We start from the raw sequence: 26312 nt of genomic DNA on the forward strand, positions 1-26312 counted from the left end.
AAAGAAGACATACTTAGGCATCTAGTGAAGACCATCAAAAATATGAAGTGAACAGTGACAGAACTGGAAGAAGAAACAGACAGTTCTATAATAATAATTGGAGAATAGAACAGCCAGACAATGGAAAACAGGGACTTAACCAGATTATTTGTTCATAGCAGCATCATAGATGAAAAGCAGAAGCAACTCAAAAGTGTCCATCAAGTGGATGAAGGGATAAGCAAAATGTGCTAAATAAAATGGAATCTTGTTTAGTCTTATAAAGGAAAGACTCTGCAATATGTTACAACATGGATGAACCTTGAGTACATTATGCTGAGTGAAATAAGCCAATCATAAGAAGAAAACACCGAATGATTCCACTTATATGAGGTTAGAGTAGTCAAAATAATGGAAAGTATAATGGCAGTTGTCTGGCTGAGGGGATGGGAGAAGGCAGTTATTGTTTGAAGCGCGTGGAGTTTTTGTTCCGATGATGAAAAAGTTCTGGAAATGGTTAGTGGCGATGGTTGCACAACATTGTTAATATACTTAAGACCAATGCATTGTACATTTAAAAATGGTTAAAAAGGTAAGTTTACAAGTTGAGAAGAGTTATGGTGATAGTTTTACAATAACGTGAGTGTATTTAATACCACTGAACTGTACACTTAAAATGGTTAAGATGGCAAATGTTAACGCATGTGTATTTTACCACAATACTTACTAAAAATTATGGAACACCCACAAGATATAGAAATTATGTCATAGACATAGTTTTATTGACACATAATGGTATCCATAACATATTATGGAATAATGTTAGTAGTAGTATGCTAGTACATATAATAGGATCCCATTTATGAAAATTTATGAATAGATGTCTGTATGTGGTATATGCAGAGAGAGAGATTTGGAAAGATGCTTATTAAAATAGTGAAGTGGTCATCTGAGGTGATGTCAACTTTTTATAATTCTCTGTTGAGCAGTTTTCATTTTGTGGAGTAGAAAGAGTTTAGGAATACTTAAAAGTCAAATCACTGGGACACAGGACTGGAATGTCATTATAATGAAATAACCATAAGCTTAATCAAAATTAGAACTCATTTGAAGAAAAGCTGTTTAACAGAAAGGCATGGTTAGTGTAAAGTGTAGGAAAATGAAGCTTTAGGAGCCAGACGCTGGGGCTGTCCAACTCATGCATTGTGGGTAGGTGTTTGGGGGGCACTAGGTATGCCTAGAGCTCTCTGGCAGGTGTTGCCCTCTTGTGGCTCATCAAGCTAACCTCTTGATCCAATTCCATGTTCACCAACTTTTGTGCCTCTTAAATGTGTCTATAGGGTGAGAATGACCTGGATTTCCAATCATCTTAACAGTTGTGTGTCTCAAAGTATATTAGTAAGTTGCTGTTCTGGTTTATATGTTGGGCTCTGTGCTTGGTTAATGAGAGTCTACGTGAGAGAAGTGGGTCCTGCATAGTCTAATGCTGTGGAAAAAATTTAAAAAAGAACTTTGTTACTTAAACAAAAACAATAATGATTTATTATCTTTAACAGTTTGTGTGTGTCAGGAATTTGGAAGTGGCTCAGCCAAGTAGTTGAGGCTAAGGGTCTCTCGTGAGGCTGCATTTTGATGCATTTCCAAATTGGCTCACTCACATAACTAGAAAATTGGTCTTGGCCTCTGTCTAGGGAGCTCAGTTCCTTTCCACAGAGGTCTCCCATTGAGTGTCCTCAGCACATGGCAGTTGGCTCCCCGAGAGTGAGCAATCCAAGGGACCAAAGCAAAAGTTGCAGTGCTGTTATGATGTAGCTCCAGAAGTCACAAACTGTCATTTTTGCTATATTCTGTTGGTCACACAGGGCAAGTCCTGATTCAGAATAAGATGGGACTACACAAAAGCATGAATACCAGGAGGTGAGGCTCACTGGGGGCCGTGTTGGAGACTGGCTACCATATCAAGTGGCCATCCCTCGCACACCTGTACCTCACTGAGTGCCTTTCACTCAAACTAAAACAGTATACTGTAGCTTTTACATCTGTCATCACATTTTATCTTCATCACAGCCCTGCCAGTAAGGAGAGCAAAGAGAAATGGGGATCACCCTCAGGACACATTTGTTTCTCAGACAAGGATTGATTGGAATTAGACTATTCATGATGAGGAAAATGTCAAGATCCTGTGCTGTGCTTTGTGAGATTTGTGCTAAAATCACCTTTTTTTTTAACTGAAACTGAATGCTGAAAAGAAAGAATATATTTTCCTCAATATTAAGAGAATATAAAAAATTATTCAACATGAGCTGATTTTAGTAAGACCAGAAAAATGAAAGCAGACGTTGATGGGGAAATTCAAATTTTCTGTTAACCAACTTAGAAGCCAAATAAGCATTATAGTCTCATGGTTATAGGTTATATATCAATAAATCATCATATTTACAGTAGAATCTCATAGAGAAGCTTTGTTGAAGTGAGCTTGTGTCAATTTTATGATGATAAGATGTCAAAGTATAAACCAATAAGAACAATCTTCACTTCAGCCTGGCTTATCCCCAACATCTTCAAGATGCATGACTTGTAAATATTCTCCCACTTTTATCTTTTTCTATAAAACCAGATAAAATGGCAAGCTGAGTGTTTTATATTTTAATGACTTAGGCCTGTGGCACAAAGTTCCTCAATCTTTAGGGATTCCTGTTACTTAAAAATGTTGATTTTGGTTTCAACTTTGTCTCTAATCAAGGCTGAATTTAAAGATCCTGAAACAATCTGACCGTGCTTTAACCACAATGACCCTCTCAGAGTCAGTAGTGGAATGTTGGATAGGGTAAGGGTCTGTGCCTGGCAGTATGTGAAAGGGAAAGTAAGATGACTGTTTCTTTCTTGTCCAAAATGCTCATCCAAATTGGAAAGTCACTTCAAATCAAGAAAGAACCGGAGCCCAGATTATGAGGATAGCTGAGAGGAGAGGATTGTGAGAATAACATACATTGTGTAACACCCACCTACCGGGCAGTGGTATCCAAATGAAGAAACCAAGGCTCAGGCAAGTCATGTAACTTGTCCAAGATGCTCAACCAGTCATTTGTGGTTAAAACCAATGACTTACTCCACATCCTTCTACAATTCTACACTCACTCCTGGGCCATGAATGTGAGAATTTCTGGTTTGAGCAAGCTGATTTTTACCCCAGGGTCAACCAAACCACCAATGAAACCTGGAAAAGGCTGGAGCTCTATTTTTTTACTTGTATACAGTGTGGTTCCAAACCAAATTGGGACAACTTTGTACCTTGTAACTTATTAAAACTGCGACTAACACAGCATGATTAATTTGAGTAGCTTTGCTTAGTAGGATATTTGGGCAAATTTCCTTCTTTGGATGAGTTTCTGAAAATTCTTAGAATCTGGGGAGAGTGAGGAAGGGTCTGGAGCCTTCCCTAAACATGAGGAAATCCTCATTTTTTGCTAAAAATGTGGCCAAAGCTTGGGTGGCGTCAACTCCACAAAGACAAATTGGGTTTCCTTGCAGTTACGGCTTGAGAGTCTCTGAAGGATTCTGGCAGTGTGCCAGGATATTTAATAGGAAGCTGCCTCCTTTGTGACATCACCAGGCAGGTAGCTAAGGGGGCTACTTGAGACACTCTTAGAACAACATCCACTTCTGTGTGAGTGCAAGGACAGCAGCTTTTAAAGTGGAGGGTAAATAGGTTTCATTAGGATCCTCGATACAAGCCAGCCGTGAAAATATGGGATCTACACAGAGTAGCACAGCCTATCAGATGGTCAAGATGAACAAGACTGGATCCAAGGTAGTGCTTTCAGCACAGAAAGGGTCTCAGGTTACTAAGACAACCCCTCAGCAGGGACATTGGTACTTTCTTGCCTCAAGCCAGCCAAGCGCTACAGTCTCCCTGAGCCCATCATCCCATCGAAGAGCTGACCCTGGGCATCCTATCACTCCCAGTTTGGTGTCAGAGTATTCTCGACCTGTCTCCCCCGAGTCAGGGCCCAGCTTCTGTGGAGCATCCATCCCTAAGGGAACTGAAGCCCGATCAAAATCAAAAGTATACCACCATCCTTCTCTTGCAAGGAAGGTCCAGCAAACTCAGACGTCAGCTTCTCACGCTACCCAGATGCCGGGGAATGTCAGTCCATCCAGACACGAATCAACACAAAGAGGGGCTGAGAGCAAGTCAGGGTGTGATAGCAGTAATCGCTACTCATTAACCGCGGATAGGAAATCTCACCGGTTGAGTTTTATAGACCAGAAGGATAATTTACAGATCTTACAAGAAGATCCACCCTCCAAAGTCCAGTATCCACAAGGGGTCAGAGTTCCCTACAGGCCTATGGTTTGCCCAAAGGATAAAGCAGTTCAAACTGAGCCCATCCGAAAGAGTTCAAGAGCAAGTCTGGGTGTTGAGATGAAATCTGCTGCTCAGATGAGATCTCCAATGAGACCCTCTAGCCCAAAACATGCCAGTAGCCACATCTCTGCCAACTGTCAGAGAGCCCGGAGAAGGATCCCCGGTCAAGAGTCTGAAATGGGTCATCACAGCTCAGTGTACACTGAACCCAAGGCACTGCGTAGGAAAATGAACTTGGAATCCCTCAGACTCTCTGTCCTTAAAGATTTGGATGGTGAACACCAAGTTTGTGTTCGTCCAGGGCCAGAGTGTATCCGCAAGCCGTCTGCCTACACTGAAACCAGGCCCTCCTCAGAGGTCTTAGTGTCATCAGAAGTGGAGTCCAGCATGAAGTCCTCAATCCGAGGAGACAGCAAGGTGGGCCGCAGGGTCACCATCTCCCCAAGGGGACAGTCAGTTCACCGTGTGACATTTCGAGCAGTGCCTGAGAGGCCCCACAGATCTGCGTTTGTCATGCCAGAGCCCATCTATAAACAGCCCACCCAAAGAGCCTCAGAAAGTGCCTGTATGTCCCCAGGACCTACACTTAGGTATCCAGAACCCTCCCAAAAGCCCTCTCTCCATGCAGAACTGGAACTGACCCCTCGGCCCTTACCCCCTCGGTCCTTACCGAAGTATGGGCCTGACTCCTCGTGGTGGGCTCTACTCAGTCTTGACGCTGAAACGTGCCAAAGCCGGCCAACAGCACCTGATTTCAAGCCTAAGTGTCCTCCTGCCCGAGACCTTTTATCGCCCTTCTTTGAAACGGACTCAGGCCCTTTCTGTAAGGATCAGATGTTCCAGAGAGAGAAGGCAAGTCCGTCACTGCCACCAGCACCAGCACCAAAGGAGTCTCCAAACCGGGCACCATTGAGGGAAGTGCCGCAGGCCCCCAAGCACGCCTCCAAAAAACCCATTCAATGGTTTAGTGCTTTCATCCTGGGTATGTGAAGAAGCGGACTGCCCAGGTGCAGCCCCGATTTAGTGAGATGGGACATTGGGGTGGGCAGGAAAGGCCTCCTTTCTGTTTTGGGCCTTAGAGCTGCCCTCCTGCCAGTGCCAAAGGTAGTCCCATACTTGAGCTCATTGCTCCATTCTTCCTTGCCAGCTTCCCTGAGCTCCACGCTAATGACACTGCTGATGATGCTCGGGCCGGCATCAGGCATTAACTCTTCAGGCAATGCTGCTTAGCCTTTCAATGGAAGGTAGCAGAGAGTGGTGTGCAGGATGGGAAGCTGCTTCCTGAGAGTGGAGATGAAGATCTGAGCTGGGGCGGGGGCTGCGAAGGGCTAGTAAAGGGAATAAGGTCCTCGGGAAATATTCTGGCCACAGAGTGGAAGATGGACATAGATGCACTGGGACTTAGACTTCCAAGAGGGGAAAGGCATTGACAGTGGCACAAAGAGAGGTGGGCTAAAGGGAGGGAGGAGCTTCTTAGAGAGGATCCAGGGTGGAGGGCACCTTTGGGTGGAGAAATGTAGAGCTAGAAAGGGACATGTTGAGTAGTGGGGGGAGGGGATGTGCATCCCACACAGAAGAGTCAAAAGCAACTCTCTTACTTTCAGATGTCTCTGAGGAAATGCACAATGATGTCATCTGGTGGCTAAACGGTCTGTGCTTTTCCCTCCTGGGGGTCCACCTGGGAGGTTTGGGAGGCAGGAGGACAAGTGGGCGGGTGGTTTCTGTGTATGTGCAGAGCTGGGTCTATTATGACAGTACTTGCTAGGTTTTGACTTGAAGCAGAGGAACTCCTCATCTTGCCTATAATTTCACCATTAGAGTCATTTGTTTAGGACTTGGAATCGGTTTCATTTTGAAGAGCCTCTTTTCAGTGGGAAGTAGGCGCTGCTAGAATAGAGAACAATTTAAGCCTGTGGCCTTCCAGCTTAGCTGGTCTTTACCTATCGTGATTTAAAAAACAAAGAAAAGCCACCAAAACAAACTACCTGCTTCACAGTCTTCCTCAGGGCTAACCCCACACTAATGCAGGTTGAGGCATCTCTTCATGTGTCTCCCTGGTTCCTCAGAGCCCCCCTCAAGCCCTATCCCAGGACCTGCTGCCCAGGCAGGATCCAGGGATGTCTGGGTCTCTGCCCTGAAGCCATCAGTGGGTCAGGCTGCCAACGCTAGAGTGCTTAAGAGAAGTGTCCCCAGGGCCCGGTGACACCCTCCCTGACCCATTGTGCTCTTGACCCTTCTGGTGGCAGGGGAGGTGGGGACCATTCCTCATGTAGTGAATCTTACTGGCAAGGAGTTCCTGCCTTAAGCACCATGGCCCCACATATACTGCGGTGAGAAAGTTCCTGGAGGGGAGAGAGCCCTGGGAACGCAATCCAGTCTCAGCCAGTGTAAGCCCTCTGAGTGATGGGCAGCAAATGCAGAGAAGGGCAGCACTGCCCCTCAGAAGGAGCAAAGCTCCAAGAAGTGGAGGTTCAGTAGATACAGACTCTGGGGTTATACTGTTGGGTTTGGGCTCTGTGCCCACTATTTTCTGACTGTGACCTTGGGCAAATGAGTTTACCTCTCCAGTCATTAGTTTTCTCATCTGTTAATGCCACAATGGCTTCCTCTTAGGGTTCTTGTGAGGACTAATCAATCTGCTGGATGTAGAGCTCTTAGCCTGGTGCCTAGTGACAGCGAGCACTCAGCAAATGCTGGCTGTCGTTACTTGGGCCACTTGCCCTAGGAAGGAATTTGGGCCAGGTCCACTGGACATCTTTAGTAAAATTCTCTTTTTCCCCCTCTCTTGGCACCCTGTGAATTCCATTCGCTGTCCCCTGGGAATGCCTGGCTTCTACTTCTCCATTATGACAGATGAGGAGGTAAGAACGCCCCTGCGAAGGTACTGCCCGTGTTCCTGTGCTCCCTTTACCCCAGTCCCTCTGTTACTCTGTTGGAAGCAGGTGTGGAGAGAGACAGAACTACTCCCTATGGTTGGGCAGGTTGTTCACTGCACAAGAGCACCTGGCAGAGGGCAAGCGGGGGCTCAAAGCTAGCCTGTGTTCCACTTGCCAAGCTATACATCTGTAGGGCTGTGTCTGCCCACAGGGGATCTGCACCAAGGCACTATATAAGCCAGCTGCAGCCCTGGAGAGAAAGTGTAGAGAACTTTTGGCAGATGATGAATCTTGCCAAGTGCTCTGTGGGAAGGTTGTCTGGGAAGCCACAGGATTGAACAGTCCCTATTTGGCTCCCGTGTCTCCAGCCTAGGGGACTCCAGAAAGGGTATACTTTTCTGGGTTACACATTATTTGAGTCCTCAACTTGGAAAGGTACATTGTGAACTTGGCAGCCCTATGTCCTCAATTTGGCAAAGAGTGTCCTGGTTTCACAGTGCATTGTTCCCATAAGTACTTGAGTTCTTCTTGGCTCACGTTTGATAAGATAGTCTGTGTTCTTCCTGCCTTCATTTGTTTCTTGCCATGTCTCTTTTCTTACCCAAAGCCTAGTATGTCCTCCAATGGGTCTCCTTCCTGGGCTAGTCTAGCATGGACAGTTGAGTACAAATGGAAAACAAGAGGGGTGGATGGCAGGACAGCCTGAGTTCAGATACCAAAACAGCTGAAGGGGAGGGGCCAGAGCAGCTGCCACCCACTCTGCCATCCCTTGTGCTCTGAGCTCAGCTTGGGTGGGAGCAGCACTGTTAGGGATTATCTCCATGCAAAACAGTAAGTCCTTCTCTCCTTCCTTCCTCCCTCTCTCCCTTCCTCCCATAAGCAATTTTCATTAGCACTCTGCTAGGCCCTGTTGGGGAAAGCATTGAAGCCTCACAACACACAAATTCTTTGGCCTTGAGAAACTTACCATGTGGAAGGGAAGATAACACATGGACGGGAAATACTAAACAATATGAAACACTCTCCCCTCAAATGTCCAAATGATTGGGACAGGTTGAGTGAGTGCTCTTGGCGGTCTTAGGAGAGAGGGAGTCAGCGGAGGGTTGGGGAGGGGTATTCAGTTACACCCTCCCTCCCAAAGCCAGGGGAGCATCTTAACAGCTAGCCTTTGCTCACCCCTTGCTGCAAATCTGTACCTTTGAGAAGGGGTTAGTATTTCCCCTCCTTCAGGATGTGATGTTTTTGATTGAGCAAGTTCCTCCCTGTTCTCTCCCACCCTCACCCCCTTTCTTAGTGCATCTTCTTTGAGTTTAGGACGTCTAAAGCCTTGGCAGCAGGGTGGCTCCTTCCCAAAGTAGCTCTTATGCTGTCTCTGTAATTGCAGCACTCCAGCCCTGTTCAGCAGCAGAGCTGCTCCACAGAAGCCGGGAAGAGAAGACAGGCATCTGGGCCTGCTGGTTTTCTCTGGCTCTGTGGAAGTGGGATGGCATGGAGGTGGGCCGGGTAGTCCTGGCCAAGCATGAGAGCACTAGGCCCTCCTCAGCCTGTCCCCCAGGCTGCATGGCCCACAGGTGGTTGCAGAATGGAGACCGTGGTGCTGGTGTCCAAGGCCTTTGGTTCCTCTGCTCTGGGAATGGATGAGTGTAGAGTCGGTCCAGAGTCCATTCCTGGCAGGAATTCTCTGGTGTTCCAGCCGCGCAGTGCCTGGCTTATGTTTGTTGTTGAGCTTCACGAGTGTCAGGGTCCTGCCAAGAGCTCCTTAAGGCTTCTTTGTCTAAGGAGCAGGGTGGACAGATGCCTCTCATCCCTGGATTGGGACATTAGGGGCTGGATCCTTCCCAGAGGGGATTATGCTGGACTGATGGAAGCATTCTTGATAGGCTTATTTTTTTTTTGTATCAAAGCTAGCAGGTCAACAGGCAGGTCCTGAGGGTTCCCTGTGCGGTCAGCAGGGTCTGCCTTCTCACACATCCTGGGGAATTCCCTGGAATGAAGCAGCTCTTGATGGGAGGGGCTGCCATGCTGCTGATGGATGGGGCTGTCCTGGCCCTAAGATCCTATGTCCTTAAGAGCCCTAACCTACTCACCCTTGGTCGTGACTTCTCAGGCTATCAGCAGACAAGGTGGTTTACTCCCTGGGATCTCTATCAATTATTCAAGAAGCCAACTCTGGAAAACAGGCCAGGAAGCAGAGAGGCCCTCTCAGTCATGCCTAAGGGAGACTTGAGCGTCCTTAGTGTGATGTGTCATTGGCCCCTGGGGGTTGGTATGCCTAGCCTTGTGTTGGCTCCTGAGCCACTGGGATGTTTTCCTCAGGTAGACTTGTTTGGCAGAAACCCAGAGCCGAGGAGAAACACGGGGAGGCTCTGCGCTCACGGGGATGTGAAGAGAATCCCGGGATATGGGCTGTTGGAAAGGAACCCTAGAACCATCTTTCCACTCCCTCATTTTCTTCTACTTGGCGTGGAGGCTTGTTGAGAGGAAGGGAATTGCTGCAGGAATGGAGCAGAGCTGCTGAAAGTGGGGCAGGGCACCTCGGGAGGCTTCTCACAGCAGCCTGACCCTCGCCACCGAGGGTCTTTTCCTGTCAGATGGTGCCTTGTGCATTTCCAGATCAGGATGGGAGGCTGATGGCCTCTGGCCCAGACTTGCTATTTTGGGGACCAGCTCGGTTGACTGACTCAGTGGGGTTTGTCCTGAATGTTCCCAGTTTTAGTATTGGAAGTCCTGCGTCCTGGGAAACCCCCCAGTCGTGGGCAAACTAGGACAATTGGGCACCACAGGACAGGCTGTGGAGCTACTGCTCAGCAAGAGCCACTGGAAGCACAGGGCAGGGATGATGTCCCGCCTTCGTGTTGAGGCCTGGGGGGTTTCTCTCTCTCTCTGCCTACAGCAGGCAGCGCTGTGCCTCCCTCTAAGGCATGACGGCACAAATGAGGCCAGAATCCCTTAGTTTTTTGTTCTGCCCACAGTGATCCCACATGGGAAGAATCTACCACATCCATTTTGGACTGTCGGATGTATTTCCAGAAACTACTTGGTTCCCTGCCTGGAACCCACCTCCAACATTACATCTGACTGTCAGAGAGATTTGGCAGTGTTTGAAATGGGTTTTTCAGTGGAGAAGAGGAACAGTCAGCTTGGGTCGACTAGGGAGCTTGGATTCAGGGGGCAGGGGGCACACTTGGATGAGAAAGAAAAGTGTGTGACACAGAGGCCACCCTGACTGCGTAGCCAGAGGCAGGCTGTCCCGAGTGACAGAAATGACCATGTCCCTTCACCCTCTTCTGCTCAGCTGCCTTTGGCCCAGCTGTCACAAGGGGAGAGGTAAGACACAGCTGTGCCTTGGGGGCTGAACGAGGGCCTGGAGGAGGGGACAGAATGTGAGGCATTCCTGAGAGAAGCTCAGACTCTGAACTGCAGGAGGGGGGCTGAGCCAGCCACAGTCCCTTCCTTGGTGTGCCAAGTCATTTAGCTCCAGGAGTCTCCACAGTGGCTGTTCTTGGGAATTAAGCCAAGACCTGTTTTCTAGAGATGAAATGGCTTCCAGCTGCAGAAACATGGTCCCAGCACGGGCACTCGAGTGTCACTTACCACTTTAAGGCTCTTCGCCCATCCCTCTACACCCATCACACATAACATGCCTAATCCTTTGGAGGGGAGGCATTTGAAATAGTCACAGCTGACAGCTGTGATTTCGTGTTGATAATTTTCTTGTTTAGCTGAGATAATAGTTACCACTCACATTACCACCCATTCAGACTTTAGTGAATCTTCATCACAACCCTATGAGGTAAACATTTTTCTCCCTATTTCACAAATGAAGAAACTGAGGCTCCAGAGCTGGCTCCTCAAAACTGGGAGCTCTTTAGGGGCCAACCTTCCCTAGGAGTTGATATGCAGTGAAGAAATGGTTGTACCTATAGCCACATATTCCTGGAACATAACTTCTCAATATCTCAGCAGCACCTTTAGATATCAAGAATTATGCAGGGGAAGGATTTAGTGCGGGTGAAGTTTGTATCTTTGCATGTGAACTCTGAGGCTGGGAGGTGGGTAATGAGCTTGTAAACAGCGAGAATGAAGGGCATGTTATGGGTGAACAAAGCCCAGAGCCTTGAGGCCTGCTGCGCTCCAGAATCAGTGGGAAACGAATCAGTGAATCCTTTCAGTCGGTCCGTATTGATCAGACATCTCCTGGGGGCAGAAGCCTGGTCACCCATCCACACATCATATTTACATGTTTGTTGAACTGGAAGTGAATAGAGGTTAAAATAGAAGACACACTCCCTGTCCTTGAGGGGCTTGTGGTAAATTTGGAGGGGAAAAGTATACAGATGGGTCACTTGTAGGAGTGTGGCCATCAAAGGACAAAGTCCAGTGAAATGAGTCAGCAAAGCTTTTAGCATGGAGGCACATGGAAGATAAAGGCCCCGGGGACACAAATTTCGGCCTGGTATAATGAAGACCTTGGTAACTCACTGCCCAAAGACTGAAGGGCAGTTGTTAGAGTCAGTGAGATTTTGGCTACAGGAGGTGTTCAAGCAGAGGCTGAAGAGGTGGGGGTAGGGGTGCACTTAAAGGCAGGCATACTCCAGTGGGTAGTGGCATTAGGACGAATATAAGTCCCTTCCGTCCTTGAGCTCCTGTGCCCTGCCCTGCTGCGGAGATGGTGCTGCAAGCGCCCTCTGGCTGGCTTCTAGCACCCTGCCAGCTCTAGAACTGCACCTCACTGCAGCTATTCTGCAGATGCCAGGAAACGGAGTGCTCCCTAGCCTTACCACCCATATCTCAGCCTGCCTCAGGATCATGGGACTCTGAGGAACAGCAGGGAGAGGGATGAGGCTTAGGGTATTTTGGTTTCTTCCCTCTGCAGACCTTGCGGGACAGACTGGCTGAGGTTTCCTTGAAGGACACAATCCACTGATAGCCCTTTGGCCCAACCAGGGCTCTCTGACTATATCATCAGTGTCTCATCACCTCTGGGGAGGGGACATACAATTAGTTCTCATACCACTTAAGGGAAACTCTGCTACCAAGAGGCAAAAGCGGCTTTTGCTAGTCATGGAGATCTGAGCTCCTGATTTCCTGTGGTAATCGCTCTTTATTCTTGGCCTTGTATCTGGGCCCAGCTTGGCTCAAGTCCAGCATCCTTGCCACACAACTTTCACCCATGGGTAGGTAGTAAAGATCAGTGGCAGGGGCCAGGAATTTTACCATACAGATCACGTTGGCCTGGCCTAAGCAAAGGATGGCAGGCTGGAGCTGTCTCGCAGACCTGAGTTACCCATTAGAGTCACCCTTCATGCCAAAGTAAGCACCACTGCTCAGACAGTTGGCTTGAATAGCCCACTGCAGCAGGCCTGGGAACTAGTGTGGTCAAGGACATCAATGCCTGGTAGGATGTTGAATTTTAAAGGAGAGCTAGAGCTCTCAGAGCTGAGGGGCACTGAGGCCAGGCTTGCCAGGCCACCAGCTGGCTAGAGGTGGGGAAGAGCACTCAGTGGTCAGTGGTCACACAAGGGCTGCTGTGACTTGGCCCCGCTTCTCATCAGGCGTAGACTACCTGCACCAAAACAGAACAGGAGAGCTAGAGCTGGGGGCAGTCTAGTCTTCTCTTGCAGTGGGGGAAACAAAGGCCCAGGGAGGGAAGGGACTTTGGGGGCAGTGAGATAATCACCAAGCTGTCATGGGAACCCAAGCCCAGGCCAAGATCCCTGCTGAACGTTGCCCAGTCACTGTGCGGGACTTGTGCAGGCAGAATGGCTCAAAGTCTGTCTGAGGCTTTCGGTTTGCCCATCGTGCCTCATGCTGGGCTTGTGATGAAGTGATTGCAAAGACATTGTGACCATCAAGACCCCAAGGTTCTTGACTTTGAAATGAGCTCCACGGTTCCAGGACTCTGATGAGGCCTCACTTTCATCAAAGCAAGCTGGCACCAGTACGCTTCAGGACACTGGGACTCTCTGGGGCCTGGGCAGCTGGTGTCCTTTATGTCTTTGCTCCCCTGAGTAGAGCTTCAGATCTCCTCATGTACCTCAGTCCTTTCCCAGGAGTCTCTGTGTACGTTCAGAGGTTCCCTCTTATTGGAGCCAAGCTGCTGGCTGCTATTCAAGTTTAATTCCCTCATTTTTGCGTCTGGAAGCTGAGGCCCAGAGAGGTGACGTGAGTTCAAGGTCACCCAGCTAGAAAGGCATCTCCTCGGTTTTCTGGCTCGTGAATGCCTCTGATGTCTTTAGGCAGTGACACCCCTTTTGTCCTCCAGTCTGACTGTGCCAAACGCCCAATAACATCTCCAGTAGCGACCCTGTGTTTTCTGAGCCTTTCTCATCTGCCCTACCTGGGCCCCGCTCCCTCCCGCCACTGAGTTCTAACTTGATCCCAACCATGACCTCTGAGTCACAGATGGAACTAAGGGTAGGCAAACCTCTGGCACTTCCACCAATAGGGCCATGCCTATGGGCCTTAGTTTTGTCCCAAGCATCAGCCTGCCCTGGGAGAAGGCTCTTGGCAGTCAGGGAGGGGCTTGCTTACGGAACCTTCCACAGAAGCCTGACCAGCTGAGACCTGTAATACAGCTCAGGAAATCCCCAGCAACACCCCACCTCCTAAGCATCTACTTCCCTCTGGCTGCTGCTGACCCTCCTGAGCCTCCAATCCTCTGAAGCTGCTGGGGCATCTGTCACCACAGCACCACATCTGCTTGCCCAGCGTAGCCCAGGTCATGCTTGCGTTGGCCTCTCCTGAAGCCCTCCCCACTTTCCTCAGCTCCAGGCAAGGCAGCACTGCCCAGTAAAGCCCACCCAGCCTCTTCGACCAGATGATCCCTGGATAATTTTTGCAGCCAATCCTTTTTCATCTTTAATCTGGGATGCTGCACAAAGTGTTCACAGCAGCCTGGGTAGAAGTGGAGAATGTCGCACATTCCAGCTTAGGGGGTGTGGAGGGTACAGACAATGAGTAACTTGGGCATCAGTCGGCTTCACTTTCCGCAAACCTTGCGGTGTCTCGGGGGGTAACTAATGCTTTGTCTTCTACTCTTGGGGCAAACCCCGGCTCCTTCCAAAGGCTTCTGCTCCTGGGGATGCCAGGTAGGCCCTTCCTTTTTTGGGGGGACTGCCTGGAGCCGCCACGGTGATGGTGCTGCCTGAAGAGTGACCCGTGCGGCCCTGTGCTGAGCGCCTCTCCACCCTCTGCGCGTCGGGGTCTCGGGCTGTCAGGCCCGCCCCTGCGTGGCCCGCACCCGCGCCCCTCCCGGCGGAGGTGTAGGCCCCGCCCCCGGCCTGTCCGCACTCAGGCGGCGGGGCCGGCGGTCGCGCGAGGTCTGCGCGCAGCTGCTGTTGCGGTCGTTCGGGCGCTGTCCAGGCGGAGCCTGTCCGGCCAGGGCTGCAGCCATGGTAAGGCGGGCGCGGGGCAGAGCTGGGCCGGCAGGGCCGGTGGCGGCGTAGTCCCAGCGGTGCGGGGCGGGAGGCGCTGTCGCTGGCCGCGGGCACAGGCAGGCGCAGCTGGGGGACGGTGCCGCGTCGCCGCTCCCAAGTTTCTCCCTTTGATCCGAGCGGCGGCCGAGCCGTTCCCGACCCCCGGGGTGCTGCCGGCGTCCTTGGGGGCGAAGGGGCGGGTCCATGCTGGGGGGCCGGGGGCGCCGGTCGAGACACGCACGTTTGTCCCAGGAATGCTCGTCAGCGGTGAACCTAGCGGAGGGTCCCCGCCCTTGCTTGGCCCAGCAGTTACCTTGGTGACCCCTCCTCACCGGGCCACCGTGGGCTCAGGGACCAGAACCAACTTCCTTTGGAAAACACACAGGGCGGGCCCACAACAGTTGCCTACCCAAGAGGGATGGTGAGACACTTGGGCCTTCCCTCCCACAGCCTCGCAGAGGGCAGCTCCTAGGCCCTTCCCACAGCGTCTTCTGCCCAGGAAGCCCACTCCACCACCCTAGCCGGTGGGATCAGCTGTATCCCTCTGCCTCTGAGGCAGGAACCATGTGGAAGCGTCCTTCTGCTGCACCCTACATCACCCCTCCCAACCCAGGTTCCTCTGCAGTGGTAGGAGCTCATTCCTGCCACCTGCCTGTAGTGGGAGAAGAAACAGTAGCCCCAGCCAGCCTCCCTGCAGGTCCCTGGGTAGGAGGTTTTGATGTTTGGCTGTGAGAGTGCCAGCTCTCCTGCCATCCTTGCCAGAGCTTCCGCAACACATTATGCCAGGTGTCAGGGTGTCCAGGCCCCATGCCAGCTGCTCCTCCCCATCCGGAAGCCCAAAAGATTTTGCCCTCTGCATTGGGAAGCACAGGCAGTTTACAGTAGGAGGAGAACCGTGACCAGCCTCTGGGGCAGGATGTTGGCTGTGGGCAGCCTCCAGATCTGGAAAGGCCAACCTTCTGGGCTGTTGTCTCTCAAGCTGTTTCCAGGCTGAGGCCCAAGTCTTGGTGACCCTGGGACCTTCCCCAAAGGGGGGTTCCTGGGAGAGGCCAAGTGGTGCTTGTCTTTATCCATGTCCCCCTCCTTCTCCCCACATGGGGATGGACAGACTGATTGTTTCAGGGATGGAAGCCTGGAGAGCAGCGATTTCTCCAGTGCCAAGCCCAGCAAGGGCCAAGAGGGGCTTTTTCTGCCACACACTAAGTTCAGTTCAGCCAAGGTCTTGGTGCTTTCAGCTTGGCTGAGGCCACCCTGTTCCTCTGTAATGAAAGACGCTCCACCACCACCAGAGTCCTCAGCCTCAGGCCCCTGCCCTCAAGCCAGCCTGTCCCTTCGGCTGACTGGTTCATGTCAAGCCAGACTGCTCTATGAGGGTGGTCTCCTTGTGAAAGGAGATCAGTGTCCCACATTGTTTGTAGATCAGTGGGCAGAGCTCTCCAGCCCAAGAGCCCCAGTGATGCTCAGTTCCATGCAAAAAGAATGATGGGCTAACATTAATAACCGTCCTGTGACTTAAGATGCACCTTCTCAAGTTCAAAGTTGCTTGAAGTATTTGTCATCTTGGAGTACTTTCTCTGCCCAGCCTTCCTGGAAGGCAAGGAAGGGCCATTCACAATTGGACATTAGACCCTAAAATTAAGACCCTATTCAAAGTCACAAGGGGTGTTCCTGGCCAAACCAGAAGCACTGGCCTCCTGACTCCTCGTCAAGTGCTCCATCTGCACACTCCCGGCCAGGCTTCTTGATTTGTCATCTAACCAGCAACTCTGGAGCCCCCAGGATGCCAGCCTCCTGTTGGCCTGAACTCATGCCCTTCAGAGACCAAGTGCTAGCAGTTCCTCCATGAAGTTTCTGGGAGTGATGGAGTGATTTAAGTCATACAGGTCCCCATGAGTCAGAGGTCAGGTGTCCTAGGCTGGGTAGAGTCTCTCTGCGGTTTGGGTTGTCTGCAGGGAAATCTAGGGGCAGATTTCTGAAGATAGCGGGGTTCTCTTCTGGGAGAATGCAAGCGCCTTTGGGAAGAAAAGTGGGGCATTTCGGGGGAATGTATATCCAGGGGATTTTAGAATGTCCCACCCTTTTCCAGCACTGCTTAAAGTTAAGGTGCAAAAGATTGGAATCTTTGGGAGTGGAGTCTCCTAGGTGACTGTCCCTGTGTACTGATGGGCCAGGTCACCTTGGGGGTAGCTCATGACTCTCTGACAGGCCTGGTGTCCTTGAGGGTTAAGAGGAGAGGCCAAGTGGATCAAGAGCCTGTACTGCAGACGGATCAGGGGTGCTGGTGCTGTACCCACCCAGGTAGGCAGCGGCTGGCGGCGTGGAGCAGCCGTTCCGAGGAGCGGGGGACGGCAGAGAACCCAGGTGATCCTGCTGTGGCTGAGCTGTCCTTAGATGGTGGGAGCCCAGGAACGGGAGGTGAGGGGCTGAGGAAGGACATTCCACAGGGCTTTTGGCTCCCGGCAGACACTGGGGTGGAGGGCAGGTTGTCAAATAGAAGGGAAAGGAGCAAGCCAGGAAGCGGGATTACAAGAGCATCAAGATGAGGCTGTTTCTGTGTGTCAGGAACTTTGCCTGGGAGATAAAATTAGACCTTGAGCTTGCTGACGGGGAGTCTGGAGCATGGGACGTGGACTGTTCACTGGGATGGCAAGGCAGTTCTGTCCCTGCGGACAGGACTGAAGCTTGGGTGAGGTGCTGCTCTGGGAGATGGGTGGACCTGACCTGTCTTCCCCCTGCCCTGGCTGTGCTTGGGACTCAAAAGTCAGAAAATGATTCGGTCACCGGCAGAACTGGGGGAGGGGAAGGGCAGACAGGAGGTGAGGACCCCGGTGTCCTGACTCCTTGTCCAGAGCCCCTGTGGGCCCGTTCGTGCTTTGTGCTGATGACCGGCCAGGGCTGGAGAGGAGAAAGGAGCTGGGTCCCTGGTTGCTCTGCGGGGAGAATGTGGGAGCTAGGGGCCTCCCTCGCTGCCTTCCCTTTCCCCCTCCCTGCGGCACCTCTGCTCAGTCCCCGGGGAAACCAAGCAGAGCACAGTCCTCTCCCCACCCTACCCTGCATCTGACCCCAGACCAACTGCTGGGTCACTGTGGGGTTGTGCAGAGGGGCAGGATTTCCTGGAATTCCCCAGACTTTTAGCTGCCAGAAAACAAGACCTGCTGTTTTCCCTTCCCCGTTGCCATATAACCAGTCATCCAAGCGGGGACACCTTTGAGAGTGAGAAGGGCACAATAAGTCATTATGCTACAGTAAGAAACTGGGGTATATGGTCACTGCATTGTACCCCATAAATATTATGGGTGAGAAAATCCTGTTTAGCCAGGCTTGCCTCAGGATGGCATCTTCTGGTACTAAGCCCCCACATGCTGGTTCAGATTTCAGGCTAAAGGGCCTGTGTTCTTCCCCTCTGTTCAGGTGAGCCCTGGAAACTATGGCTGTAAGCAGAGTGGGGACTGAGAAGCAGCAGCCTAGAAGTGACTTTTAAGGGACTTCTCCCTCTGGCCTCCCTATCTTAATTGCATCCCTGTGGCATAAACCTGGCAACGTGCATGTCTGCCTCCCTCAGTTCTTCCCTTTGTAAAATGGGGACCTGCAGGAAGGCTGTGGCCATATTCCTCCCACCCCAACCTTAGCCAGATCTCCACAGTAGTCTGGAATAGCCCCCTGTGGCTTGGCCAATCCCCAGAGGGTGAGTCAGCCTCTGAAGCCTGTCCTTGTCCATTGTCTGGGGGTGGCATGTGGATATTGTCAGGCAGAGCTGAACCCAGCACTGCCAGGCACTCCACAAAGGGGTCTGGCCTCCAAAGGAGAGAAGCTTTAGGATCTAGAGCTGACGGTGAGACTGGGGGAAATGGCCTCTCTTCCAAGCTGGAGATAGAGTGGAACTGGTCTCTAGTGGAGCCAGCCATTCTCTGCCTAACACCCCTGTGGTTCACAGTTCAGGCCCTATACTGTGGGGTAAAGCCTAGCTCCAGGCACAGGTGGCAAGGAGTAGCTGAGGGGTGCTTCCCCCTATGTGTCCCTCACAGTTGGGGGCTGTCTGCAGCTCTGGAGGCCTGGTGTCCTCCCATAGTCCTTTACCTGGTCCCTCTCAGCCTCCCTTACCCCACACTCAGAACCCACTGCAGGCTTCTCTTTTTCTTCTGGGGCCCAGACAGCCTCCGGTGTGCCCGGGCGTCTGGAATAAGGCAGGTTGGGTCAGCTATGCTGAGCCTGAGCAGCGAGCCCTGAGCCCCGGGGTGTGCAGTGTGCACCTGAGTCCCAGAACCCACCAACCTGCAGGGCCCGCAGAGCCCCCTGCTGGCTCTGGATTTACCTGGACTGGCAACTCCCTTTTCCCCTCTGTTCCCTCCTGCCCCCTGCCCCCTGCCCCATTCTGCCTTTGTACTCTCCTTGAATCATGAGCCACATTCTGCTCAGCTCTAGTGCCTCTGTCTGCTCCCCCTATTCAAGCTGACTTCCTGGCCTTGAGGCAGTCCCTGGCCCCTGGGTTGGCCAGACCCCCAGGAAGGGCCTCCTCAACAAATACCCTGTGGAGAGGGAGCACCAGGACTGGAGCTGCTCAGTTCCCACGAGCAAGTGCCAGGGCTCTGGGTGCTGCTCAGGCTGCTCCTGGACGCTGGGCCTGTCCTGGCAGCTCGGACTGGGGAGGCGGGAACAGCTGAGGGAGGGTGATAAGCACTTCCTCTGGCTTGGGGGCTAGTGCCCTTTCTTTCCCTCCTAACCACAGGTGCTCTCCTCTCTCTCCCTTTTGCCTTCTCTGGTCTTCCTCCTTCATTCCTGTCATGTGCCCACCTACCCCCCTAACCCTCCAAACCCCCAGATCAAACGCTTCCTAGAGGACTCGGATGATACAGAACTGAACAAGTTTGTGAAGGATTACCCAGGAGGCAAGACCTGCCACCAACCAGAGGCCAGGCCCCAAATCCTGGAGCCAAAGCCCCAGGCCCTGGACCTCTGCCAGGATGACCTGGAGTTCACACCGCCCTCGTGGCCCCAGACCTCTGCCAGCCAGCAGTTCTTCTCTGCCTCAGCCCCTCTCAGCCCCTCAGCCCGGCCCCGCAGCCCATGGGGCAAGCTTGATCCCTATGACTCCTCTGAGGTAGAGCCTCCAGCCCTGCCTTTGCCTCTCAGTGGGAGGGAGCTGAGAGAGGCTGAGTGTGTGTGTGTGTGTGTGTGTGTGTGTGTGTGAGCACGTGCATGTGTGGATGTTGAGCGGGGGCCTCTTTCTGTCCTGGGTTGGCCCCAGCTCTGTGATGTCAGGTGCACTGGAGACCTGACATATCATCAGGGACAGAAGCCCAGCTGGTGGCCCCAGATAGGGCCTCAAAGGAGTCTGGCACTATTCTCTAAGGCTGGGGCAGAGATACAGGAGGGAGGGCCCTTGGGTCCTGGGGTTCTTCCTGCCTCTTGCCCTCATATACTTTGCTTTCCCGTCCACTAGGATGACAAGGAGTATGTGGGCTTTGCCACCCTCCCCAATCAAGTCCACCGCAAGTCCGTGAAGAAGGGCTTTGACTTCACCCTCATGGTGGCAGGTAGAGCACGGGCAGGGCCAGACTGGGCAGGGGCTATTTCGGGTGAGGATGGTTTGTGTGGGGGGAGGGCTATGGATAGGGAAAGGGAAGGTAGGAAGCGGCTGTGCTTTTTTGCAAAAGAGCCTGGAGCCATGGGGTACAGGGAGGTGAAGTGGTAGAAGGAGCACTTGACCAGCAGTTTTCTAGTATTTGCAGTTTTCTTTGTGACCTTGGGTAATCTCTTACCTCTCCTGGCCTCATTCAAGTGAGAAGACTGGACAAGCTGTTATGAACTCTGCTTACTTCCAGCTCTTTCTGGGTTTGGTTAATCTCCTCCTAATTAGATCTAAACAAGCAGCTCCCAACCACACCTTAGTCCAGTGGGGTTGCTTCTCGTCTGCAGATATTACCCTCTGATGGTGCTTCTGTCCTGTCTTCCCTTTCAGGAGAGTCTGGTCTAGGGAAGTCTACTCTGGTCAATAGCCTCTTCCTCACTGATCTGTACCAGGATCGGAAACTCCTCAATGCTGAAGGTAAGGGAGGAGGAACATGAAGACGGGCCAGCTGGCCGACCTGACTTGGGAAACCAAACTCACTCCAGAGTCGGGGGATGGGGCCTTCCCCAGCATGCAGGAAACCATGGCTTCCCAGAGAGACGGACAGCATCTCTCCACAGGCCTTTCCAGCCTGGCAGCCCACCAGCCAGCTCCCTAAAGATTTGGGTGCTGAAGCAGGCCAGGGGCAGGGACCAGAATTCTGTCCTCTGAGTGAGTCTCTGACCCCCAAAGGATTCCAGGAATCCAAGAAAAGAGCCGGGAGCAGAGAAGAGGCTGGGGCCAGAGCCAACAGCCACCGGCATTTCCTGTGTTGGGAAATGTTCTCCTTGCTGGTTCCCAGAGAAAAGACCCCCCAGCAGCCTGAGGGTGGGAAGAGGGGCAGTGTGGAAGAGGCAGTCTGGGCAGGAAAGCTGGTTGGGGTGGGAGGTTTGCCCTGACTGGGCAGGTCCTTGCCCTTGCCCTGGCCCTGGCCTCAGTTTCCCCCTTCTCCAGAGCGGATCATGCAAACTGCGGAGATCACTAAACATGCAGTGGACATAGAAGAGAAGGGTGTGAGGCTGCGGCTCACCATTGTGGACACACCAGGTTTTGGGGATGCAGTCAACAACACAGAGTGGTATGTCTGACCAAGCACAACCCTAGCTGCTCCCTCCCCCCATTTCATACACACACGTAGGTGCACAGACATACCCAAAATTGTTAGCAGGAAGAGGCTTGTGACCTTGAGCATGCCACTGCCCCCTAGGAGAAAGCTGTCTCCTCTGTAAAATTAGAGGGAAAGGATTAGAATAGATGATGTCTAATGTTCCTTATGATTCTGACCTATGATTCTACAATAAGGGTAAAGACACAAGCTAAGAAGAGCCTCAGAAAAGCAAACACATGTGAACACTCATAGCACAGGGCCTGACATCTACTAGGTGCTCAATAAAGGTCACCCTCTAGGCTACCTGTCAAAAGAAAAGGTGGCTGTGCCACACACCTCCCTCCACCCCCAACCCCCATCATCCCTGGCTTGTTTTTCTTTCCCAAGATCTGGGGGGATGCTTAGATAATGGCCAGACCGGAGTGAGTAGATGAGGAGACAAGATGCCACCTTTGATGAAATTAGGGTGGTGCTAAAACCCTCAGCCTTAGGAGTTCAGATCTTGATTCAGCATTAGTAACTGTGTGATCTCGGCAAATGACTGCTTCCTGGCCCCTACCACCTCACCTAGTTGATCTGAAAATCACCAGAATGATGTGTGTGAAATCAAACAGTAAAGGGCTCTTGACATTACACTCATGAATTTTAAGATGACAGTTGCAAGCCAGTACAAAACAAAAATGTAGGGCGCTTATTCAAAATCATTAAGAATTCCAAGATAGCCCCAGTAGAGAATCAAACCAAGTGTGGGCCCTTCTAAGTATGGGGCCCTGTGTGACCACACAGGTCATGTGCCCATGAAGCTGACCATGGATAATTCCCTCACAGACTAATCAGACCCTTACACACTTTTCTGTGCTCTGAATCCCCATCACATGCTTCATCATTACAGCACAAGCCTTTGAGCTCAGCACACCGGTTCATCTTCAACTTCGTCATCTGAGCCTTAAGGGAAGGGCCATTTCTTACATTCTTGGCAGGGGTAGCTGTGCCAGTACTAGCGCTGTGCTAGTACATGGTACATGGTCTCCATAAATCCTCCTGATGGGTTGAGGTGGCCTCCATGTCATCATCACCGTTCTTGCTCTAGAAAGATGTCTAGCGAACTGGGCTTGCTTTGAAACTCTAGCCCCAGCCAAGTACCTGGTTCCTACCAAAGCAAGTATCACTCCCTTCTTCAGTCTTACTTCCTCTTACTGCCATAGTAATAATAATAATAATAATAATAATAATAATAATTTCATTTGCTGGACACCTCATAGCTTATAGTGCACCTCCACATCAACCAGCAGGAATTTATTGAGCACATATTAGGGGTCCGTCCTGTGCTGGACATTTTCAGGGATGTAAAACAAGTATGAATGATCCTTGTTTCCAAGAGGCTTACAGTCTGTGGCACAGGGGTGGGGAAGTGGGGGGCAAGAGTTCTCTAACGTGTCAATCAGGTTACAAGTCAGCAAATAGGACAGGCAGCACAGTAGCAAGCATACTCTGCTGGGAGTCAGAAGTCCAGGGACTTGGGTGGGTAGAGAATTGGTTAGGCAAAATGATCTGGATTATGTCTCTTAGCTGCTGTGGGTTTAGTTTCTTCATGTTTAAAACGAGACTGATGATGCTCATAATGTCCACCTATTCGGGCACCTGTCAGTGAAGATTGAACTAGAAACCAGAAGAGCACAGGACTTCAGACTTGTTGTTCTTTTGTGTGTGTGTGTGTGTGTTGAAGAAAAGGGGAGAGCAGTGTGCATTAGTGTGGTGAAAGGGGCCTTCGTGGAAGAGGTGGTTCTTGGATATGGTCTTGAGAGGTGGAATGGGTTTGGACAGCTGGAGAGGGTGGACCCGCATGAACGAAAGTTCTGAGGCTGTACTGGGAACCTGGCTTCGGGTTGCCTCAGCTTCCATTTGGTATTCTCCTGCAGGCACCATGATATTATTGCTTTTTTGGTCACTTGGGCTCTTTCCCCCTCATCAACCTAGTTTACATGGAACTCTGCCTGTGTGCTTGGTCTGATTTTCTATCAGGACATGTGAGATGCACCCCTGTCCCACCCAGGCACCTCCTTGAAGATGTAGTAAAGCAAGCCGGGGAATAACAAAATCTTGGAAACACTGCTCAGGCATGGGCTACCCTGCAGTCCCAGAGCTCGCTAGGCAGCCCCCATTCCCACAGTTACTGTGCTTGTCTGTCCCTGCCGCAGCTGGAAGCCTGTGGCAGAATACATCGACCAGCAGTTTGAGCAGTATTTCCGAGATGAGAGTGGCCTGAACCGCAAGAACATCCAAGACAACAGGGTGCACTGCTGCCTGTACTTCATCTCGCCCTTCGGCCACGGGTAAAGCTCGGAGCCTGAGGCTCCTGACACCACCGTGTGCCGCCAAGGGAACAGGCTGAGACACCCGGGGAGGGCTGCCACTAGTAGGCGGTCACAGATCCCTGTTCCCCAGGCTCCGGCCGTTGGATGTTGAATTCATGAAGGCCCTGCATCAGCGGGTCAACATCGTGCCTATCTTGGCAAAGGCGGACACACTGACACCTCCAGAAGTGGAGCACAAGAAACACAAAGTGAGGGAAGCTGGTGGGGGGAGGGGAGCAGGTGGGCTTCTGGAAAATGGGGTCCCCAGAGCTGTGGGCCCCTCCTGTGTTTCCCAGATCCGGGAGGAGATTGAGCACTTTGGAATCAAGGTCTACCAGTTTCCAGACTGTGACTCTGATGAGGATGAGGACTTCAAATTACAGGACCAAGCCCTGAAGGTGGGGCCACCCTGGGGCACCCCTTTCCCAACTTGTTTCTTTCGAGCAGAAGAGGGAAGCAGCATTCTATGTAAGGGTAGGTTATTGGGGTGGGAAAGGACCCCGGTTCCCCAGAGTGAAGCAAAGAAGACGAAGATACAGCAGAAAGGAACAGGTGAGAATGGGGCTGTTGACAGGCACCCCTACCTCCTTCCAGGAAAGCATCCCATTTGCTGTAATTGGCGGCAATACTGTAGTGGAGGCCCGAGGGCGGCGAGTTCGAGGCCGGCTCTACCCCTGGGGCATCGTGGAAGGTAAAGCACCCAGCTTGTGACCAAGGTATCTCCTTGCCCTCAGTGGGTCTCCCTTACCCGTGTCCTTGTCTGACTAGTAGCCTTGCTACACAGTTGAAAACCCAGGGCACTGCGACTTTGTGAAGCTGAGGACAATGCTGGTGCGCACTCACATGCAGGACCTGAAGGATGTGACGCGGGAGACACATTATGAGAACTACCGGGCACAGTGCATCCAGAGCATGACCCGCCTTGTGGCGAAAGAACGGAATCGCAAGTACGGCCAGAAGCTGAGATATAGCTGGGGGTCGGGGGGATCCCAAGCACAGCCCTGGGTGGTGAGACCAAGCCCTTACTTTGTTCTTCTGGCCCTGGGCTCAATCCAAACAGGTTCTGGGGTCCCTCTAGCCTTACCAACCCCCCTTTCCCCTTCCCCTCAGCAAACTGACTCGAGAGAGTGGTACTGACTTCCCCATCCCTGCTGTCCCAGCAGGGACAGATCCAGAAACGGAGAGGCTGATCCAAGAGAAAGATGAGGAGGTGAGAGCAATGAGGGGATGGTAGGGGTTGACAGCCTAGAAAATCCTCTGCTTGATCATAAACCTCGGTTTCTCTTGGTTTGGGCCCTGGCCTTGGCGCATATGCAGGTCTTGGATTGGGGGGTTACTGGTTCTACCCAGGGTCTCCAACCCACCTCAGGGCTACCAGGGCCCTGGCTCAAGGGATTCGAGTGTAGGGGCACTTCCCTGACACTACAGGACTCTGAAGGCCCCATTTTGATGCATGTGCCTGTTCCAGCTGCGGCGGATGCAGGAGATGCTGCGCAAAATCCAAAGACAGATGAAGAAGACCCATTAGCTGGCTCTCAGCCCTGGGTACTTACATGTCCTTCTCTCCGTCCTGCCTAAGCCAGCCCCTGCCAGCTCCTGCCACGCTCAGGCCCCTCATGCTACTTGCCACTTCTCCGTACTTCCCTGCTGCCTCCCCAGAGACTCGGAGGAAATAAAGTTTAACAAATCTCTAGGTGGTTTTGGGTGTCACTGTCTGTATGTTTACTGCCTCCTGGAGACCGAGGAGATCCTAGGACCCAGTTTTGAAGGGCTACTGGTTTCTGTGTTTTTAGTAGGGAAGGGCGAGTGGGGAGTGATTTCCCCTCCCATGACAGGGTTCCGTCCCTGGCTGGAATCCAGCCTGGCTCTCCACCTTGTTGACAGTGTATCTCCTGTCCATGTTATCTGGGGCCTGAGGCTCTCTCCGTCTTCCCCACGTACAGTACTTTCAGATCTACAAAAGTTGTGAATCTGATATGTAACCTTCGGAAAATAAGGCTTCAACTGCCTACAGCCTCCTGACTTCCGGTTTCCCTCAATTGAGGGACGGGACACGCAGGATTAAGCTCTGCTCTCTAGGGAGCATGTGATAGAGCACTCAGCAAACACTGAAACTCCTGTAAGCAGCAAACCCTATAGGGAGCCCTGGAAATGAATACTAAATATGGTCATTGTCCTGGAGGAGTTCAGTACTCATTTAACAGGTATTTATTAAGCCTCAGTTAGGCTGTAGACACTGTTCCAGACCTTGGAGTTAAAGGAGGGAGCACAGGCCAGGTTCCTATTTTCGGAAATTTACCAAACAGTAGTAAAAGTTCCAACGTTCTATAAACGTTCTATATGTGAAGACATTTTGGCCCCGGGTCCTGCTATTAAAGCATTCAGGCCCACCTTCTAACTGAAGCTGTAAGGCTGAGACTGAATGAACTTTCTCCGTTTGTCAGGTTGGTGGTGTCGTGTGCCCACGGCGACCTCCGGCGGCCACCCTCGGCCCTGCTGCCGCCTCTGGCTCCCCAGGGGAAAGAGGAAGGGCGGAGCCAAGAACTGTGTCCTCGGAGACTCACGTGCCCCACTCCCCTTACCAGGAGGTGGCAGTTATC

At 51.7% G+C, this 26312-nt stretch overlaps 1 protein-coding gene and 1 pseudogene across 5 annotated transcripts; both read left to right on the top strand.

The window, feature by feature from the left end:
• Positions 1–26312, top strand: part of LOC140849100 (DNA ligase 3-like) — an 854661-nt pseudogene that overhangs the window by 278402 nt on the left and 549947 nt on the right.
• LOC140843057 (septin-4-like) lies at positions 3703–26293 on the top strand. Of its 5 annotated transcripts, XM_073235360.1 has the most exons (14): positions 3703–5330; positions 5953–5997; positions 7202–7209; positions 19462–19740; positions 20083–20176; positions 20602–20688; positions 21205–21328; positions 23557–23691; positions 23804–23921; positions 24009–24110; positions 24307–24403; positions 24497–24659; positions 24823–24922; positions 25181–25409. In XM_073235360.1, the coding sequence occupies exons 1-14, from the start codon at positions 3728–3730 to the stop codon at positions 25238–25240; spliced, it is 3015 nt and encodes a 1004-aa protein (XP_073091461.1). In that variant the 5' UTR covers positions 3703–3727; the 3' UTR covers positions 25241–25409. The 5 variants fall into 5 exon arrangements, with proteins under 5 accessions (XP_073091461.1, XP_073091458.1, XP_073091460.1 ...); XM_073235357.1 differs by lacking the exons at positions 3703–5330; positions 5953–5997; positions 7202–7209 and adding exons at positions 14232–14315; positions 26157–26291 and having other exon boundaries at positions 25181–25257; XM_073235359.1 differs by lacking the exons at positions 3703–5330; positions 5953–5997; positions 7202–7209; positions 25181–25409 and adding exons at positions 14232–14315; positions 26157–26293 and having other exon boundaries at positions 24876–24922.

This window comes from Manis javanica, chromosome 4 (assembly GCF_040802235.1).
Source record: "Manis javanica isolate MJ-LG chromosome 4, MJ_LKY, whole genome shotgun sequence".
Lineage (NCBI taxonomy): Eukaryota > Metazoa > Chordata > Mammalia > Pholidota > Manidae > Manis > Manis javanica.

Bases quoted from the DNA above. Each gene is read 5' to 3' on its own strand.
- LOC140843057 (XM_073235360.1), top strand. From the start codon at position 3,728: ATGGGATCTACACAGAGTAGCACAGCCTATCAGATGGTCAAGATGAAC. The intron at 24,111-24,306 runs GTGGGGCCACCC...ACCTCCTTCCAG, and splicing joins TACAGGACCAAGCCCTGAAG to GAAAGCATCCCATTTGCTGT. The intron at 24,404-24,496 runs GTAAAGCACCCA...CTTGCTACACAG, and splicing joins CCCCTGGGGCATCGTGGAAG to TTGAAAACCCAGGGCACTGC.